Source organism: Octopus bimaculoides, chromosome 9 (genome assembly GCF_046866305.1).
Source record: "Octopus bimaculoides isolate indiv1 chromosome 9, ASM4686630v1, whole genome shotgun sequence".
NCBI classification, from domain to species: domain Eukaryota; kingdom Metazoa; phylum Mollusca; class Cephalopoda; order Octopoda; family Octopodidae; genus Octopus; species Octopus bimaculoides.
The window spans coordinates 63,156,457-63,178,932 of NC_142936.1; the positions used below are offsets into that span (position 1 = coordinate 63,156,457).

Consider the following 22,476-nt stretch of genomic DNA (forward strand, 5'->3'; position numbering starts at 1 on the left):
AGCCAAAGATCTGGTCTTCCCAGATTTTTTAAGGATGGCCGAGCACAGGTATCCGGTGACCTTGAGGGACGCCCCCCCCCCAAACAAAAGAGGTGTCCCCTGTGCCTGGAACCTAGCCACATTAAGAAAAACTGTCCCCAGGATCAGAGTAGGGTCCTGGAGCAGTTAATAAACGTAGTTCCCCCCACTTTCCCACTGGAGGGAGAGACGGAGGAAGTCGATGAGGCGGAAACCTCCTCGAAGAAAGGAAAAAAGAAAGAAGTGGACAATAATTGTTGCCCACAGAAGGCTGTGGGGAGGAGGATGACCTTCAGCTTAAGGTGGAAGTGCCCCTACTCCCGTAGCCCCCCAAAAAAAGAAAAAAAGGAAGAACGGGACACAGTCGACGCTTGATAACGCATCGCCGGCGTGTCCCGATGGTCCGTTGGTGGGAATTGTGTCACTAACAGAGGAAAGCCTGTCGGTGGGAAGTGTGCTGCTGACAGTAGAAACTGAGGCCTCGCTCAATGAGGAGGAGGAACTTGTAATCCTATTCCACAAGGGAGGGGCCGTCCAAGAATTTGTTATGAAGATTACTAGGAAAGGTCGGAGGGGAGGGATCCTCACCCGTACCAAGGACCCTGATTGGTCTCTGCAGCTGTGGGGAAAAAAAAACTTGTACAAGGTGATGGGTTCCTTCCCCGAGGATGTTATTCCGCTTCATGCTGAAGTGGCCGTGCCTAGAACCATCAAGGTGCTTGAGTGAAGCGCTAACTATTGTCAAGCGGTAAAGTGTAAGAGGACGAGTGCCTCAGTTCAAGGACTTAATATAAAAGGATATTGTGAAGTAAGAGGTTTATAGCCTCAATTGGTAACTTTGTGTAATTTATAAAAAGAACAATGTTTTAGAGAAGCAGAGTTCGGCGGGTGGCTTCTGTCTTCTACTAATACCATCATGTTTATCATTCATCGCACCTCATTAATGTGTCTGTCCAGACGGCAACTACTCTTTGTACTGCCTTTATGGCAAATAAAATGCAAGTAGTTGTAATTGCTAGAATAACTATCCCTATTATACTCGAATTCTTTCAGTTTATTTTACAAAATTCTTTTAAAAAACTTTGTATAAAGAAATAACTGTATTTGAGAATCTCTTTCTCCACAATATTTCATTTAACCTGATGATTTGTTGGATGCGCAAGACCAAATGTTGGACACCAACTAGAAGGTCGACCTTAGGAATAAGAGAATGTCTCTACTGTGCCGCATGTGTAAGAGAGTTGCATAAAACCAGTATAAGTTGTGACGAAACGGTGATGTACCAGTTGCATTAGACACCATGCAGAATGTTGAATCTAACGTGGTATGAGCACAAACCGCAGAGTGTGACAGAGCTGGAGACCTGCAAAATCCTGTGGGATTTCCTAAACATAACAAATCAGGAGCTAGCGAATAACAAGTTGTGGTACTCGTGTTTGAAAACGTGTACCACATATGCTATAATATTGATGTGTAGGACCATATTTGCGCTGCGAGTAATCAAGAAGAAAGGCGAATAAATAGATATATGTCAACCACTTAAGTACGAAATAGTCTGACTATGGAAAATAAAGAAGGTGAAAACAGTGCCAATCATTTTCGTGTCCTTGGGGACAATATCAGATGGTGTCAAAATCAAGCAATTGCATAAATTCCCGCGGTACAGGACAGAACCCGAAACTATGTTTGCAAAGCGAGTTTCTTAACCACACAACCGATATAAATCAATCCTTCATTGACTCCTCCACTCACCCTGTGTTTCATATAGATGTAGAGGGAGGGTGCATAGAAAAGAGATAGAATGAATGTTAATATAAGCGATAAAGGATGAATGCACAGACAACGCTTAGAGGCAGTCAATGTGTAAATGAATGCTATTCAGAGAACTAAAAGAGAAAAAAAAAATCATAGAAAGAAAAGAGAAGAGGAAAATGTGGAGGAGTGAGAGTAAATGAGTAGTTATGAGAAGAGTTATACCAATGGGACATTTGCATTATGTTATTATATTGTAATGTAATAAATATTTTCTATTGAAAACTTATATTGTTTTCATTACTCTGTATAAGCACCAAGACATCCGAGAAAATTAAATAATTTATTGTATACAAACCATATCATTTTTCATATTGGTATAATAGCAATGTGTACTTTTACACTACGTACATAATTTTCTAATGAAGGTATCTGATTTTAGTTATTAAAGAGCTAACAAAACCTTACCCAGCTGCATTTAATAAGACTATCAAGATATGAACATGGATGCACTTTAATCGAAGTTCAATATTGTATGACAGATTGTTCACTCCTGAAACATGCACAAAATATTTACGGTAATTTTAAGGAAAAGAAATGTGCAGCTGCTTACCATGTCTATTTCTGTGACAGGACCCATGCTTCGAATGAGTATATGTGCCCGGATGTAAAGCGGTTTACCTATAAATGATAAACAATTTCAATATTAATATCTGTGTTAAATTGAAAATTATGTAGGTTCCATTTGCTCTCTCACCTATTTCCTCCCTAAATATAATTCACACTTCAGAACTGATATGCAGTAATATCTAGCGTTGATGATCTTGAAGTATATATCCTACCAAGTACCAGAGAGACTTTGTCATGTGACAAGATGAAGCCACATCTATTACAAAGTCATTACAATTATTTGACAAATTTACGGATGAAATAACAAAGAGAAACTTTGTGCACGGTTTTTGTTAATTGACACCCATTACACAGTGATTCTAGAGCATTTAACTTGTATAACAAAAAATAATTTCAACATAGCCTATGTAAAATATATTGTTTTGAATTATTATTATTTTCATTATTATTATTATCATTATTATTATTATTATTATTATTGTTATTGTTATTCACAATTCATGACGAAAAAATGCATCGTTTATTCACTTGATTCACTGACTTGATCATACCGTTCTCGTTAGTAAAGCTTCTTCTGTACAATATATAGCTCTTTTGCGAGGCATTTAAATAGGAAAAAATAACTAGGTGTATTATAGTAACTTGGTGTTCTACTTCGTTGCTACAAAACCGTGATAATACTTTCCTGTTTTATAGGATTTTCCTAGCTTGCGAAAAATTAAAGATTTTGATGTGTGATTGATGGCGCTCAAAAATTAACATCAAACTACAGCGTAGCTTGAAGACAGCTAATGATTTCGCAGTTGAATGTATGTAGCTGCCACATAAAATGGTAGCAAAATTATGAGAATAATTGGAAGATCAATACAATTGTTGCTGCGATTCAAGCATTGTCGCGGTGCTTTCGATAACTAGTCAAAACTGATCTGATATAATTGTATGTTTGACATTACAAATTATCGTTCTCTATGTAGTTCCGCACCATTATTTCGTGCACATGCCTCCTATACTTTATACTCTTTATTAGGAGGTGTCTTTTCTGTGTGTTAAAAGAATATGAGGCTACTATCAGCTGTCTTGTTTAGATATCTCCACTGACGTGGTATCTCGTTGTTTGCATTTAACTACATTACAGTGACATTGTGTATTTTCAAGTTATTTGAAATTAAATGAAATGGCAAGGATATAAGATAAAATGGAATGTTTTAATTTAGCTTTAGATAATCATTTTTCCATTCTTTTCTTTTCCAACCCACATTTCATCATTGCACCCAAGGAGGAGAAATAGTTGATTAATATTGAAACCGTTTCACCACTAACTTATTCGTATCATATATTATTATATGTTTATCTCTACAGTTCGTCTATAGATATTAGTTTCGGTACTGAATGTTCCCACGTTTCGTATAGGAGTACGTCTTTGAAAGTAATGTGATCGAAGACGGACAAATAGGTAATGGCTGCATATGCACATCGTTGGAGTAATCGCTCCTTTATCGAACCCATTAATTGTCTACGAATATATTGCTGAAATAGCCATGAAGTTTAGCTGTGTACAACGTTTGGATAGACCAATTACATATTAAACATAATCCTGGCAACTGGTAAGTACATATTAATTTCTGGTAGGAAAATATACTATATTAAGGAGTATATTAAAGATTCGTAAGTCAATACTGTGTTTGTTATGTGCTAGCAGTGCATCATTTTTAATTATTTCTCACCAGGTGTCAGGAGTGTGTTTAATATGAAAATTGATCTATATAATAGAGTTAGACCACTAAGCTTTGTTGCTATTGAAGTAAAAGTAACATGTTCGTGGATAGTTAATGGGTTAGATTTGGTGCTGAAGAACGATCAATAGTTCCTGACATCTACATATACACCCGTTACTTATTTTTCTATTTTTCGTGGCAATGTTTATATAGAGGTACTCGTGTATGATGTAACTTTCAGTGCTGTCATTGAATTGCATACAAAATTTGTAGAGATAAATTTAAAAAAGCAAACGAAGTACTGCTAACACAAAATAAGGACGCAATACTGACTGATAATCTTTTAATATAATTGCTAGTATATCATGATTGCAAAACCATAATATACTGGAGCCCTTACCAGCATTTAGTAAAACATGTGTTATTAGACACATATGATATGCAGAATGATTCTCTATCCCTGTTATAATTTCTAAGTAACCGATAGAGAGATCACTGTTTGAGTTGGTGGATTTTTATTGAATTTGTAGTTATAGAGATATATTATCAGAAATGATTTTCAGCTTCTACGACATATCTACATTATGACGCGAGGTTAAAAGACTTTCAAATTTGAATGGATGACTGAGTTGGAGAACACCAGTAATTATTGACATCACTCTATCAAACGTTGTAACATCTACCGTTTAAAGTTCCTAAATAGACGGACAGTAAAAAATTTGTCGTCTAACTATCAGCTTGAAATATTTGGCAACTTATTTATGATTACGGATAAAATAGTTCCAAAGGACTATAAAGAGACAATAATCCATAAAACTAAAGGAATATGAGACAAACCATTCTCTATGATTACTGGGATCATAAAAGTGGTTTCAGATGTTTTGGTAATCCTATGTGTGATACATTTTCAATATGACGTTTCAACTCAATCCTGCATTTATAATGTCTATACCATTAAAATAAAATAATATATCATTTGTTCTCTCTCTAAAACATGTCTTTAATATCTTGATGAACATATGTTCAGTTAGGCAACCAATTTTGCGCCATTCATTATATTAATGTATTTTTGTCTTAGACGCATACTTAAAATTATTGGAAACATATTGTCATATACAATCTGCGTTCCTGGCATCTTTTTTGATTGATAGTGTGATTACGCTTCTGTTACCAAATTAGCAATGCTCAGATATTTCTGGAGATATTCACATACTTTTCTCGAATGTATTAAAGTGAGCGTAGAATACGCATGCAGTGGACGTAGTAAAGCATGTATTCAAAGAGGAATGAGAAATAAATCCTTGGATTAAAATGGTATTTGGCAATTATATCTCATTTCTATATTTCCAGTATATATAAATTTTCCTTAGTACATTCAGGGATTTCCAATTCCATTCCTTTAAGTAAGAAATACTGTATAGATATTCGTCGATACTATTTATATTGCATTACATTATTCAAGGTATTTCGCATGTGAAATAAGATACGAAAAGTAAAATAGTAATCAACGTAATTCATTGAGAGATTGACAATGATTTCAAAGCGTAGAGTGCCAGGTTACTTCCATGTGTCATTCTTCACGATGTTCTTCAAGAGACTGGGAGGCATACGTGCAACTGATTTTTAAACGTAAGATTTTAGGAAAGAAATATGCTCATGTTATCGTAATTTCTTGTGTAAATACGCAAAGTGAAAGTTTCTTGTTAAATGTATTTTCCGAAGAACATTGCCTCAATTGCAGAAAATAAAATAAAATTACTATTTCTACTAACACCCATTTCTCCTTTGTCTTTAATTGTCAGTTTAGTACGACTGGTTTTTGTGATTGTTATTTTCAATTCAGCCTAAAATTGGCAATGTCTTTTCATATTTTCTTCACAACTTTGAAGCAAGCAGCGTTTAAGAATCTTACTTTGAATCCACGTCATTCCAGATCCAGCCACACAATCGATCACACGGAGAAAATATCTTCTACTATAGCCCCGAGATGAGCAATGATATGTAAGTGAATTTGGTATACTAAAATTTAATGAAAGCCTAGCGAATATATATAACTACGTATATATATAACGAGTCATATACATATTGATTATGTGCGTGTGTTTGTATGTCTGTGTGCGTGTATGTGTGTTTGTGCATATGTGTGTGTGTCTTGCATCTGTGATTATACATCACGTCACTTCAAAATCGGGTAGGTTTGTTGGATTATAACCATTGAAGGCTGTGGCCCAGCATAGCCGCAGTCTAATGAATAAAATAATTAACATATAAACACCAAAACTAATATGTATTGAGTGAGTTTTCGGTAAGGAAGATATATCTAATTTTCATGCCATAAAACACTTCTATATTCACCACCTTGAACATACATTTTCATTAAGAAACTATTATTTACGTTTTTATATGTTTCATGGATATCTGTATAGTAGTCTTTCGGTTTATCTATTTAAAGTTGTACATTTGTTATCTATATGTTATCTATATCTATATGGTAAGCAACTATATAACGCAAGAGAAATTCATGCTAAAAATATAACTGCATCTATTTGAGTCAGGAAATTGTGTATGTATAAAGATTAGAAACGTGCATTATATATTTATAGATACATTTCATGCATTATAGAAGAATATATTCGGCATGTCTTATTTTTCTGGTGTTAATTTCTATATCCTTTATGGTTTCAATGAACACATTTCATACTAAGCCACCATTGTGGTAGAGTTGTTTATTATATTTTTCATTTAACGAAGATTAGAAACTGCTCTCATAATATACTCTGCACTGAATTAATTAAAGGAGGGTGTGTAAAATGAACATCTAGCACTATAAAGTTTTTCGTTTTAATGTATAAATGTAAGTAAAGAACTAAATACGATTTTTTAATGAATATTAGCTGCGTATCCATCTAAACGAATGTAATATAGGTATTCAGTAAAATATTGAAATTAACTGTTTGTTGGTAATTTGTAAATAAATGTACGTTTGTGTTTAATGAGGTTGTACAAAGCTTCGCTAGGGCGAGTAGGTCCAGTTATTAAACTACAGGACTTTGTCCGTTATTTAATTTTTGTCAGGTTTGATCTTTTAATTGAGTGCACTGAGACGATGGCTTTACAGAAAATACTCCCATGTCATTAAATAGTCAGCAAACATATACGTAAAGGGGTATAAACCAACCAACAACATAACATATTATCACTAAATATCAAGAACCTGAATGTTTGATGATGTACAACATCATTGTCTATGTTGGTGTTCTCAAAACAGTATCTTGTCAGTTAGCTTACCAAAACATGGGTATTGTTTTATAAAGCTTAAAATACTCAGTACATTTTCGGTAATACTTTTATATTTACTATTGTGTGACTTTTATTCGGCACACTATTCTAAACCACACAGTGGTTCAGTAATCTAACCACATTCGATACATCTCTCTCTCTCTCTCTCTCTCTCTCTCTCTCTCTCTCTCTCTCTCTCTCTCTCTCTCTCTCTCTCTCTCCCTCTCTCTCTCTTAAACACATGCACATACATACACACATGTACTGTGTCGAACAAATAACAGCTTATCGTCAACCCAGCAGAATATGCACCACTATCAAATTGTGGGACAATGAAGTAATAAGTTATAATTATATTAAATACAGCCACAGAGAAACACATTATAATTGAAAGCATAATGTGCAGTTGAAATCTAATATATATGTGAATTCGGAAAAAAATGTATTTCCCAAAAAACAATATTACTTATGTAATTAAATAGATCCCTGTCTATGTCAGTTCATACTAATGGAATTTAATAACAGTATTGCTTATCTCTATTGAATGTTAGGCTGTATCTTCATGGAGTCTTTAACAAAAAAAAAATGCTGCATATGGCTAAGCATCACTATCATTTTAAAATAGCAGTTAGCAACTGCATCAAGTATAATATATGATATGCAAAGAGTATCCGTATGGTTTACAGTTCCATTAATATTAACATTGGTGAAGCGCTTTAGTTCTTTTATGCCATGCACACTATTATTCATGTAAAAAGTCAGAAAGGAATTATATTAATTATCAAAAAATGATTTCTTTAAGCTGCAACTCAAATCGATGCTCATCTATTACGTTCCTTATTATTAAAAATAGCTTTGCGTTTTTTGCCCTAGCACAATAAAATTTGCAAATGGAATAGAAATATGGCTTCTTTCCATCATCTAATCTAAAGATTTTCTTCTATAATGATATTAATAATTACAAAAAATGCCAAAAAAAAAAGCAAAAAAAAAACGAAAGTGGTTATATGGCTTTGATATATTTTCATAGGAACTGAGCGTAGTATTCCGAAAGCTTTCATTTATCATATTCTTTAGATGTTTTCATCTAACTTAAAGATTCTTTGAACTCTTCATTTTCGCTATTTTGTTCTCTTTTCTTTTCTTTTTTTGGGTGGTGGTGGGGTTTCTTGCATAATTTTGTTCTGTCCCAGTATGACAATGACAGTATGAGTATTTAGGAATTTGTTAATCACAAATAAAAAGCACATAGCTATTCAGTATAATATAACCTTGTATGCTTTTAGGTATTTAGCAGAAAAAAATACAGCATAAAATCCATATATTCGGCACGGAACTCACAGTCACTATTGGCCAATCAACCTTGCATGTTACATTTGATACATTATTGAAACTTACAACACATTTCATGGTGGTAGATTCCTTTCCTAATTGGATTTCCTTTTACCATGTTCTCTATTTGTCAAAAGCAGAACGCTCTGCTTCATCACTATTATCGACGAGTGAATTACTAAAGGTTTCTTAACCGATCCGTGACGAGGTATATCTTTAATTCTATATCTATGACTGTGTATTAAACTGCCTTTAAATTGCCATTGTTTTATGAGTTGAAAGTATACGTCACACGTAGGAGTAGGTGTGCTTATGAAAGATACATATGCGAATTTCATACTTCAACCCCTCCACGTTACGCAACACCACATTTCAGAAGTATTTTATCTGCGTAGACTCACATGAATCCTGATCGCACAAATACAAAACTAGTAATGTTTAGTGCAACGCTATCTGGTCACGTCCCCGCAACGTATTGGTTCACTATCAATTAGACCGATGAATTGAGTATCAGGCTTAAAACATACATACTGGTTTCATTATAATGGAGAGAGTTCTGTCAAGCCTTGTGCCAGGAAAGACCAAAATAATCACTTTATGATATATTGTTTAATTCTTCAGTGTACAATTGGGACTAGAAGCGAACATACATCGTTAATGAATATTATCTACAATCCATCTCAACGGGTGTAATATAGGTATTCAGAATGCTCTGTTGCATTACTGTTATCGACGTGTCTATGACTAAAGTGTTTTTAAGCGCCCCTTGACTATAATTCTGTATCTATAATCGTATATTAAACTGTATTATAAATAATTTTAAAATTGTCATAAATATGTAAGACATAATTGCTGACTGAATCATTTACCTTAGCTAATATTTCTATTCTTCCGGTATTCTTAGGTTTGTGTATTTTAGTTTATTTGAGACAAATACATACAGATCGGTGTAAATATCTTTCATAAATGCTGCACTGTAGTAACTTTAGTAACAGATGATGCTAACTACAAATCGTAACAGCTTCTAGTTAAACTATCGTTAAAAGTACTACTAGTAATTATAGTAGAATTGTTAGGGTGCATTTGAGAATATCTTAACCCATAGTCCCCAGTAATATCCATTTCCAGACCTTAGCATCATAATTTCAGTATTGATTACTTTTTAAATTTAATCATGATATTCAATAATAAACTTACTTAAAGAAGTATGCCAGATAATAAAACAAATTACATTCTGGATTATATCTTGCTATCTTTCCATGGCTACGGCTGTTCACAGTAAATCGATGAGAGCGTCATCGCTCTTATCTGAAAACCATTGTTTGATTACGTCCTCGTAACGTATAAGGTCGTTATTATACATAGAATTAGAAATTTGAAATGCAAGTACTAGTTTAATTATGATGGACTATTTATATTTATAAAAAGTAATTAAAAAAGAAAATACTACATTTACAGATTATTACTATATTTTTAGAAAACAATCAAAATATACACATGTAATCATCTTTATTCCATGAATCTTTTATAACATTATGGATGGGGGAGTGGGGGAAAGCCACTACTGACTCTTGTTAATATATTTGTTGCCAATGAAATCGGTGCGATAAACACATCATCCTAAAAATGATATCTTAATTGCCCTGCGCTCATTCCGTATTTTTGTTTGACAGTATCAGAGACCACACAATCTAGACTCTCAAATGTTGTCAACTTCGTACTTCATATTTTCCTGGTAGAAAAATCGCAATAGTTGGGGCCGTTTTATAGCATAGTGTGTGTTCCTCCTGCTCTTAACATTCAGTCTATCTCACACAGAATTAATTAACATATTGGTCATCTTCATCAGCCTAATAAAACGGACATATATTGTATAGTAACATATAGTATACATGAGTACAGCTAAAACCCTATTAGTACAAATAATGGAAAATTGTTTACCTATCTTGCAATACCAGAAACTGCTAATTAAATAACTGTCTGTAATGATGCAAAAAGAAAAACAAAACAAAAAGATATGGAAATCTACTAACAACGCAACGCGGAATGTCCCGAGGAAATGTGATCACGTAAACTGAAACTCAAAAGAGGAAAAAAAAAACACCTGAATAACCCAACACTGACACGGTCGGAATTAACTGTATAAACCACAAACAAGGGAAATAGAGTATAGAAATATCTGATTATATGGAGAAATATAACTGCAATAGTTATTTTTATAATAGGGAAGAAAATGCATTTGGATAATAATATTCCGAATTTTTTTAAAAGATTGTTGAGTTTCAGTGTATTATATTTGCATTAGAGGATATACTGATGGAGGAGTTTTTGTATACCGGAAAATAACTACCGGTTCTTTGGTCTATTAGGATGTAGTGTACAGTTTAGGAGATGTATCACCATGTATAAAGAAGGTGTGATTTACACATAGTTCAGTTGGCTATAACTTGAAAATGTTTTGAAGAAGGGCACTGGCTATTATATATGCTATATAGCATCTTGCATTAAGAAATATGCAACCACGCGAAACTGGATATTTGGCTTATAAATTGCATTTATTTGCAGTATATCTAATTTGCAAAGGAAAGTACCGATAACCATGCTGATGTATTTGCTAATATGCGATGGAAACGGTTTCAGCTTTGGTAAGTGATATAATGTTGTGAAAATGATCTGTTTGAAAGCACAATGGCAATCGGGGGTTGTCGTTTTTACTATGAAATACTAAAACATATTTCAAAAAAATGTTCCATAAATCACTTACAGACACAATGCAGAATATATTAAGTTTGAAAAATCCACTTTTTCATTCAAATATAAGAATAAATAGATATTAAGTTATAAAAAACTTTATAATATTCATGTTTTAATATCAAAATTGGAATTGAGATCAAACTATTATCATTTTGCTCTTTTTATTTTGATGAATTTCATTCGATCGATTTCATAAAGAGATTTTATGGAGGTATTGTTAAATATTACTATGATATATGATACGAAGTATTGATGGCAATATTTGAGAGAAAAATGTTTTTAATATAGTTAACAAGTACTATTGCACATATAAAATTCATACAATCCCATAAAAGTTTACAAATACTTACACATCGCATACACATTAAAAACACGCAGAGCAAACTATACCGTCATATATGTATATGTGTGTGTATGTGCATGTGTTGGTATGTGCGTGAGTGTGTTATGTATGTCTTCGTATGTGTACGCGTAGGAATGTAATTATGCTAAATTTGTAGAAGAATATCTTTGAGGCAAATTGGAATGAAAGGCGTAATTTCAGAAGAAAATAATTCAAAAGATTTACTTCTGATTTGGCCCCTATCCTTTCACTTTTCATTGCATAGCCCATTAAATAATATAAACAAGTGCATTACCCAATGCTTCATTGAAATCACACACCGTTCTAACATATAAATGCATGTATAAATATTTATTGATAAGTATGAATATGTGTGTATGCGTGCGTGCGTGCGTGTGTGTATGCATGTATGTATATACGCATATATATATATATATATATATATATATATATATATATATATATATATATATATATATATATATATATATATATATATATATATATAGAGAGAGAGAGAGAGAGAGAGAGAGAGAGAGAGTAATAGTTTCCTATTATTGGCAATAGCCAGTAATAGGAAACGACAGGAAGGTTAGGTTTTGAGTATGCAAGACCTACTATTCAAAATTTACCCTTCTCTATCCTTAGACGAGTGAATATTCGGAGTGAATAATTGATATAAATAAGCAACGAGCATTATTTTAACAAAAAGTTAACAACGATAACTCATATATGTAGAAGTTTAGTCAACCTACAATTAACTAGAAATTCTGTAATAATGACAACATTATGAACTGCAGGAGCAACAACGAAATGAATGACGAAAAATTATTCTTATATTCCGCTCTGTCACATTAATATCTGCCCTAAAATTATCAGCATGGATATATTCAACTGCACACTCTCCTTGGAAATTAAAGCTATGCTCGGTCATGGACGACTCTTAGATTATATGCTAGACTTCTCAAATTATTCTCAAATGTTTTGTATATGTAACACAATATTTTCATATTTTTCTAATGAACAAGAACTATAAATTTATTGAGTGATAAATTCCGAAATATTAATGGATGTAATTGATTTTGTTATCAAACGCCAAATGAAATTATTTCATCCTCTTATATGAATATTATGCTCAGAAATTAAACATTTATTAGATGTTGTGATGCACCCTTTCTTCTCTTCAGTGTATTCGACAGACCGGTAGATGTATTTTGGTCTCTTATATAAAATCACATATATCTTGAAAATGAAATATGTTTAATTTAATAAGTGATTTCAATGAAGCATATCTAAAACTTAGATATGTTTCGACTAAAGATTGGTCCAAGTCATGTCTAGCACCACCTTACAGGCTTAGGCAAATACTTTTTTAGTCAAGTTTTGTGTTATCATGATCCATTCAAGCAGGTAGTTCTCGTTGAGTGTGTTTTATCCAGGCATAGGTGGTTTATCAAGTATTTCTAGAAACAATATGTCCGTTTAAAGGTAATGGGATACTTTTCGTCTTTGATCTGTCTTTATCTGTATTTATGTGTTGTGATCCTGAATGGGGTAGGGGATGTATGGACGAGGTCCTAGCCTTGGTTGAATTTTTAAGCTAATGTTGCAGTCGTTTGGGCAATGCTGGCGGAATATTCTCCACATCGTGCAAATGATGTATCGCTCACGGCGGTGCTGGAGAAAATAGAGTTACAATGCTTAAAAACATTACCAATTATCGAGATGAGTCATACCAATATATTTTTCAGTGAATGACCTGGAGTGATTCAATTTTCGAGATGTTTTGTTTTGTATGGGAAGACCACAGGTGGCAGCAGTATTCGAGGTGTGGCCGTACAAAGGAGGAAAAAAGAGGAATGATGATACTTTTGTTCTCAGAACTGCAAGGTACTAAATGAAGAAAGTATGGCTGCTTTAGCATAGTCTTTCTTCCAAAATACATCAGCTCAGATTTTCCATCGTTTAGTTGCATGTTCTTTTTGTTTGCCCATTGACTCACAGAATGGAGATCAGACGGGATTTAAGTTCTTTCTTCTTCATTGATACTTTTTCGGAGTTTATCAGAGAGTATTTTCACTTTGCTGGAAAGGCCGTTTATGTAGACTATAAAGAGGAGCAGGCTAAAGGACACTACTGGTGACTTTTGCTGGGCTTGAGTGGATTCCTTCGATCACATGCGTTCTGTTCTCCTGGAAAGACTCAATTCAGTGCATTTTATCGGTCTCGTTTTGCCGAACCACTAAGTTATTGGGGTGTAAACACGCCATCATCGGTTGTCAAGCGATGGTGGGTGGATAAACACAGACACACAAGTACGCACACACAAACCTGCGCGCGCATATATACGTGCATATATTGATCTATTGATATATTTCAAATTTTGGTAGAAGGGCAGTAATCTCTGGCAAGAGGTTAAACACAGTTTCATCTGGTATTTATTTGATTGACCTCGAAAGGATAAAATGCGCTGTCGAACTCAGTGGAATTCGAACTCAAAACATATAGACTGACAAAATACTGCTAAGATTGCCGCCTTCCAAATATGTGCATATATTAAAATGAAATTTGAAGTCGAAAATCTGTAAAAACAAGGTGTAACCTGATAACATGAGAACATACTTCTGTTTAAAGCATCTATGTACATTTAACACGATAAGAACATCATCAGTGGGTGTATCATTTTCATACTACTACTGTCCATTTTAGATACAGCAAAGGAACTTTGCGTGTAAAACTTACAGCATTAACATCACTATGTCTAGACTAGGTAATAACTAATTGATCATTTTATGTTGAAATATGAAATTAAAATAAACGCGTATTTTATCGTAAAGCTCATGAATAATGTAAAAGATGTTGAACGTTTCAGCACGGCATGAAATTTGAACTTTCATCTGGAAAACCATGACATCTACATTTCTGTGTGGGAGTCAGTACCTACATCATACACATCGCACGCGCACACACCCACACACCCACACACACACACACACACACACACACGCATATATATATATATATATAGATAGATAGATAGATAGATAAATAGATAGATAGATAGATGGCTAGGTAGGTAGATAGATAGATGTTCATACAGAACACCCACGTTTAGGTGGTGATAAACAGATATATACGTTTTATTATCAATAACTAGACACTACTTGAAACTCTCGGCCCATGAGTGATACTGAAACTCTTACCTATGATTAATAAAAAGAACGTATATATACTAATGTACTGAATTATATTTTTCTGTTTTTATCATGAAATTTTCTTTAAAATAGATGCTCTACTTGTTTTACATACTGCATTCATTGGAAGAAATTTGTTATATCAGCTATAACTTCCAACGTTATCTACATTTGCTGATATTTGTGCCCATTCTGGGAGTGACGAGAAACTTTCTTATAGCTCATTAGAGATCGACAGGCATTTTTGGTAACACTATTTCATTTTAACTCTCCCACCCTAGAGTCAACTACCTCGCAACACATTCGGTATCTATATTATTTTAATTTTCTCCTCAAGTTTGGTTCTTTGTTTTTAATATTAGCATTTATTAGTTTGGTTTCAGATCCAGGCGGGGGTGCCGCATGACCCCCGTGACTGGGTCCGAAGGTATACCCAACATTCGTGCATGAGGACAGCCGACCTGTTGAGTGCATCCATCCGTCACCGGCGGATCATAACTCACCAGGCCGCCCGATTTTAATCATTTGCCCTGCTATCAATTGTAATTCTAATATCAATTAGCTAGGTTAAGGATATAACAAGTAGAAGGATATATCCCACGTCTACTGCAAGCCTCATCGACTCTTCCCTTGCATGTCCCAAAGAAATAATGCTTTTTCGAGTCACTCTCAAATCAACATTGACATTTATTTTACTTCACGCTATTCTAATTGTTTCACTGTATATTTGAATGTTTGAATGAATGTAGTTTCTATGTTATACCTGTAATCTTCTGTCATGCGAGGCTCTTTGAAGTGATACCTTTTCTCTTATACTAACAATTCAAGCGCTTTGACCCAATCCACCACCACTACATCTCTCGCTGCTCTTCCCATCACTTTGCAAATGTCTAATATTATTATTCCAAGTAGCAGCGAGTCAATAATATAGAATGCAATTCAAGTTAATTAGGATCGCTTTACAGCAATATTTCTTGTAATTCACATAATGATATAATAATATAATATGTTCATATAATCGGTTAAAGCAATTATCCTTGACTACTGCCAAGCACACACACACACACACACACTTACGCGCACGCGCACAGACATACACACACTAACGCACAAACTGATGCATACTGAAGGAGATAAGCACTGAGCTAAAACATACAGATACAGATTTATGTCTGTAGATATTTATACACACACATGTGCACACTTGCAGAGGTGCATGCATGCATATATATATATATATATATATATATATATATATATATATATATATATATATATATATATATATATATATATATATATATGTGTGTGTGTGTATAAGCATACAGGCGTATGTACAACGACAAGATATTGTGAATATGTGTGTTAGACTGTTTGTGCCTGTGCATGTAAGCGCGTTTATTCTTATCATTCTTCTCAATTATGACTATTATAAAGAGAACGATTCTAGAACTCAGGAAATTAAACGTGGCTTACATTATAGTGATCTACAGGTAGGATCTTCTTCGATTACATAATTACCTTCTCATAAATGCTAACAGTGGTAATTTAGCAACAACAATTCATAGGGGCAGACACCATTTAATTGTGTGATGAAATCATCGTTGACATATATATCTATAAAAATTCAGATTATTTATTGATAGCACTACTACGTTCAAATTTTATCATTGTTTTCTCATTCCTTTTTGCATTTATTTTCTCATATTCACATATGCGCTACTTTCCGTTTAGTTCCAACATTATAGCTTCTAATCCCACCGTAGACGTTTCCAAAATGTCGCATATTTCTCTTCATATTCCATTGTGTTTATGCACAAGCTTGCAAATTTGAAACCTAAGTGAGAAAAAGTGACCACTCAATCTTTTGATTTTATATATTTTATCTTGGTGAGCAGATATGTTTTAAAAGGTGTGACATACACATTTCTTTAGCCGTTAATTCGTGTAGTTCGTAGCCGTATTCTGAACGTTCCTAGTACATAATTTATACTGGCTTTTTTTGTTTCTACCGCTACAAAATTGGTAAGAGAACACACTACTTGTTATGGTTTTTCTTCCCGCAATGGTAACACATTGTTAGTTGACACAAAAACCCATTTCTGCGTTGTGTAGTATTTAAAACTGGCATTTAATTCTCTTAAAATCCTGTGTTTCTTTATATTTAACTGAGTTATTATGGAGTGTCTGGCGGGGTCTTTTTTTGGAATATATTTTTTGTTGATATGTATTATGTATAACCTCATAGTTATGCGTTTAGCGTCAAATTTAGACTTAATGCAATTTAATTTCTAATTGTCTTTGTTACATTTCTGAATAGTAACACAAAGCAAAAAATAGTGACACTTACAACAACGACACTGAGACATCTTATTTAAAGCAAAAGAAATAAAAATGAAAATGGTGTGCTCTAATTTTCTTTGTTGTCCACTCTTTCGTACTTTTGTTAAAGCAAAACTACTGTACACTCGAACGGTCTAAGCCTCTGTGTGTGTATAGATGTTACTGTGTATGTGTGTGTCTGTATATGCATATATGTGTGTGTGCGTGTGTATACATATATGTGTGTATATATATGTGTGAGTGTGTATGTGTATAATTTTTGGAACAATGGGTATATATGGATTAGTGTGTGATAGCACGTTCAGACATTGAGCTACCTGCTGTCATCCACGATTGGGGTATACATCAAGACTTCTGCAGTTTTAGTTGCGTCGAATAGTTTAGTCTGGGTCACATCAGGTACACGCATACATAAAGTGGTGTCTCGCAGTCATGTTGATGATTTTTCCAGCTGTAGCAGCGTTTGGGGCAAGCTGCAGTTGTCTGTATAGCCCCATTCGCTGGTACTGCCGGAAAAGAAAAAAAAAACATCAATATTACTGCGAGGTCTCAGTTAAATTAGCAGGATACCACTTTATATATGCATGTACCTGATGCAACCCAGGCTACACTTTTCGATGCAACGCAATTGGAAGCACAACATCTCACACATAATAGACAATCACAGGAAGAGTCGAATCGAACGTCGCACTTAATGAAGCCTAATTTCAAATCTATCTTCCACTTCATTCATCGGTTATAATAATAATAATAATAATAATAATAATAATAATAATAATAATAATAATAATAATAATAATAATAATAATAATAATAACAACTTATAAGGATTGGCGTAACTCTTCACAATGGTAAATAGACAAGACGAAGAGCGCGATACGATTGCAATATATATATTAGATTGGTTGAACGATATTTCGACAGCTAACCTGTCTTTGTCACGTTCAAAATAAGAGATAAAAATTGAAAATTATTGAAATTTAAATTTAAAGTATGAAGGAGAGCAACCAGCATCCATTCGCTGATGGAATGACAACATCATTCTTTAAGTTTCAATTATATAACAGGCGAAATGAAGATAAAAAGAAAAGGAAAAATAAGTAGAATTTTTAATCAAACAGATTTGTATAAATTCGATGATATTTTCCTGTCATTTTATTTATTCCTCCGGGCATGATGTTAATAATACGCTAACATATTTCTCATGAATTTTCAGAAGTGATAGTGAAGCAGATTCCGAATATTTTCTAAGAATATGTACTTTCATGTTGTTTTCAAAATTGCAGCCATTTGAAACAAAATGTTCGGCAAGTTCTAGCGGACTAATTTTATTGTGCTCATTAAATATTTTGTTCAATTGTACAACCAACATAAATCAAATTATGCTCCGTGCGTTCTTCCCCATACATCAGGTAGGAATCTCTACATATCCCATCTTCTGTATAAATCATAACAATTTTGTTATGATTCTTGGTGGAATTCGTTTGAGTTATGGTGTTGCACAATAAACAAAGCTTACCTCGCTTGGTGCTGTTGTTCAAGGTGCAGTGTGCAGTTACTACACAGATTATTTTCCTGGAGTCAGAGATAAAGGTCAATGATTCTCATATTAATTCTTATTCCATCTAAAGGCTACAATAGCCTGTTGAGGAAATATCTGTTTGAACGAGGATATTTTTCGCGACATGCTGGTAACTTTCATGCGACACTTTTGAAATGCCGGAGAAAATTCGGTGCCAGTTAATCACTAAAGGAATTCTGTCATTTATTGTATTGTGTTTGCTAAAATTATGCATGAATATTTGACTTTGCTAATCTTAGCTAATTCATTTGCTATTTCCTTTAATCGTGATTCACTGTAACCGTGTTTGACAATGATGTACAGAAGCATTTGCATGTTGCCAGTAATATCCTATATCAGAACAAATCCGTTTTATCCTCAAGAAATAGAGATTTCGGATTTGACCGAATAATATGATGCGGCTAATCGGAGCAGCGGTGGAGATAAATGTGTGATGACGAGGACTTGCAAATAACTATCACTATTCTACTTCCAGAAATCTTTTGTGTCCAAAAATTCAACGCCAGTTCTTTAAAAACCACACGTAAATTTTATGTTGGACTTAAAGTCATAGTTTTTTTTTCGCATAACAGTCACAGAAATGCAAGAATTGAATTAATCTATAAAATACAGGTGTTCGTCCTTCTGACTGTAAAATTCTGGATTTGGTCTTATTAATAAAATGGTCTTTTATTCCATTTCCAGAAATATTTTCTCAATTTCGTCTCTGTAATTAGATCGACAGGTAATTGTTCATATGAAGTGTTTTGTCACTATTAGCTAGACGTTGGAGTGCGTAGCATTGAAAATTTGTGATGTTATTTCAGGACTTCTTTCCACTTGTTTTAAGGCTTTATCTAATGCCTGACGAGATTCAAGAAACTCCACTAGTCCTTCTGGAGTCCATCCCGAACTTTATCTGCTTATCAATTGCGATTCTTTTCAATCCAATTATGCCAAATTCGACCATCATCATTTTTTATTTTCAGTAAGCATGGGGCTATCTGACTCCCCATTACAAGTTAAAAAAAAAAAAAAAAATTCCTTAAGCTTCTAACGGAATAAAAGACTCGAAAGTGATGAATATTCTTAGAAACTATTCTGAATCTGCTTCACTTTCACTTCTCAAAATGCATTAGGAGAAATATGTTTGCGTGTTATTAAAATTATGCACTGGAGGAATGAATAAAATGACACGAGAATATCATCAGATTTATACAAAACTACTTGATTAAATATTCTTCTTGTCTTTCCTTTTCTTTCTCTTTTGTTCTGTCTTATTCGTTTTACCTGTTATATAATTGAAAGTTAGACTACGTGTAGATACTGTAAAGATTAATAGGTCTCCGGTGACGTTTCATTTATAATAATTCTCACAAAGCATTGAATATCGATGGTCATATAGCAGCAGATATCTAGTCGTTTAACACCACCTTAAACTTCTTGAGTCCTTAAAAGAGATGTTTACCCAGACGTTTGATCTGCTCAAATAAGAGCTACACTCTTCGCAATTTTCATACTACACTCAATAAAAAATAATTCACGTTAGACTATGTACTCCGACATATATCAGCAAATATAGATTGTATAGTCTTGAGGCAAAAGAATTTAATTAAGGAGGATTGGGATTAAGGGATATCCTGGAAAGGGATTTTCTCTTGTATATTTATGAAGTAGAAGAAGCTATATTTAGTAGCTATACTTTACATTAATCTGAAAACTTTATTCCCTGAATATCTGCGCACAGAATTACTTTCGCATTCCCTATTCCCTAAGGTGCAAACCTCCCTCAATCTACAATAATTCCTTTATTCTTTTACTAGCGGGACCCGCGAATACTTCATAGAATTAATGGTAAACCTATTGGGCAATTTCTGAAAACTTCATCCAAAAATCTTGAACGCGTGGTCTGTTGTGTCTCTATGGAAAGCTAGTCGCACATCTGCTAGTCATTGAGAAGTGAATGAGATTGAAATACGATGATTACTTAATGCACTTTATATGTACACTTTATACGCAATTCTATAGACTTAATACACAAAACACATAAACTATATATTCACTCATATTTTTCCTTTTACTCCCATAAACAAGAAAAGCAATAACCTGTATGGCATATATCTGCCTCGTAAATAAGCGTGAATATTTCACGGAATTGCACTTACACGCATTCGTTAAATGGTAGGTGATACGTTTTTCGCAATCCAATAACCATCACCAACTCCCCTATCTCCACCAACAACACTACCACCGCCACGATCATTATTACTTGCTCGTCCTATCACCTCTCCTCTTTCTCTTCCTCCTATCCTCATCTCCCTGCCTGTCTATAGCCTCACCATCAGAACATCATCTCTCTGCCAAATTTATTTTTTTAACTATCCTCCTCTACCTTCAACTAACTTTTTTTAACGACGTAATAAATATTATGTGATCCTACCTCACGTCGTAGACGCTTCGCTTTCCCTCTTTTTCTTTCTCTCTCTTTCTGTCCCATTTTTGCCTCATCCTCTTTGCTTTCTCCTTTTTTTCCTTCTCGCTTTTTCCCATTCAACAAATCACGTGAAAGCGTACATTCCCACTACCTTAAGGTTTGAACATTTTTCTCTCACTGCTTCTCCTTCTCTCTTTTTCTCCCTCCCTCTTTTTCTATAATCAAGTGAAAGTATTATCGACGTGCTAAGTGACGCAATGATAAGATTCTTTGACTTGTTTCAGACATTTGCCTGCGGCCATATAATTTTAAAGGACATTCTAAAATTAGAAATGGAAGATATTTCAAGATTTAACCATGTAGTTGTACGTAATACAGCTGATGTGCGTGTGTGAGTGTGTGTATTTGTGTGTGTATAATGTGCGTGAGCGTGTGTGAATATGTGCGCACGTGTGTTTATGCCAAAAGAAATCGTGAAGTGAGAGCAGAAAACATTTAAAAACAAACGTGTCTGAACATATAATGAAAAAATTCACAGCTGTTTGTTTCTTGTTTTGTATGATGAAATCTAAAGATTATATCACAGGATTAGTTTATTGTCTTGTTACAAGTGTAAAAACACCTTACTGGAAATGTATTTTCTAATAGTTATGTACATAATATTCCAAAGGAAAAATATACAATACATTTTTGCCTTCATAAGTAGTTTACTTTCATCAGCAACATTTATTGCCTTTAGGTAAATGGTTGCTCTGTTACACCTTACATCAGAGAAAAGAATAGTGAAGTTTTATTCATTATTCAACCATAACAAACGCCAAGAAAAAAACAGCACGGCTTTTGAGCATCAGCAGCTCTTGCATTCGCACTCAATTTTACTTATAACGGCAGTTTTTCTCTATCTGGGTGCTACCGTTCTGTAATAGGTTCTGTGGTAGCATCAAATGCCGCCTTTTGAACTGCATGTTCTGTCACAAAATATACAAGCATTGCGTAATAACACATACTATACCTGACTTTACCCGAGTGATATGCGCACGCACGCACACACATACACACATTTTATCAAAACGAAAAATGGAACAAGAATTTAACAGGTGATAAAAAAAACATTCGGACAG

At 33.9% G+C, this 22,476-nt stretch overlaps 1 protein-coding gene across 3 annotated transcripts in view; it reads right to left on the reverse strand.

Annotated features, from left to right (window-relative positions):
- The window catches only part of LOC106873251 (gamma-aminobutyric acid receptor subunit alpha-5), a 649,257-nt gene that overhangs the window by 248,967 nt on the left and 377,814 nt on the right, over positions 1 to 22,476 (reverse strand). For 2 of the 3 annotated variants that reach the window (XM_052970713.2, XM_052970714.2), the window contains exon 3: positions 2,384 to 2,451. The exons of the other annotated variant lie outside the window; for it this stretch is intronic. In XM_052970713.2, coding sequence (XP_052826673.1) covers positions 2,384 to 2,451 — 68 coding nt within the window. The remainder of the gene's footprint in view (positions 1 to 2,383; positions 2,452 to 22,476) is intronic. 3 annotated transcript variants of the gene reach the window in all.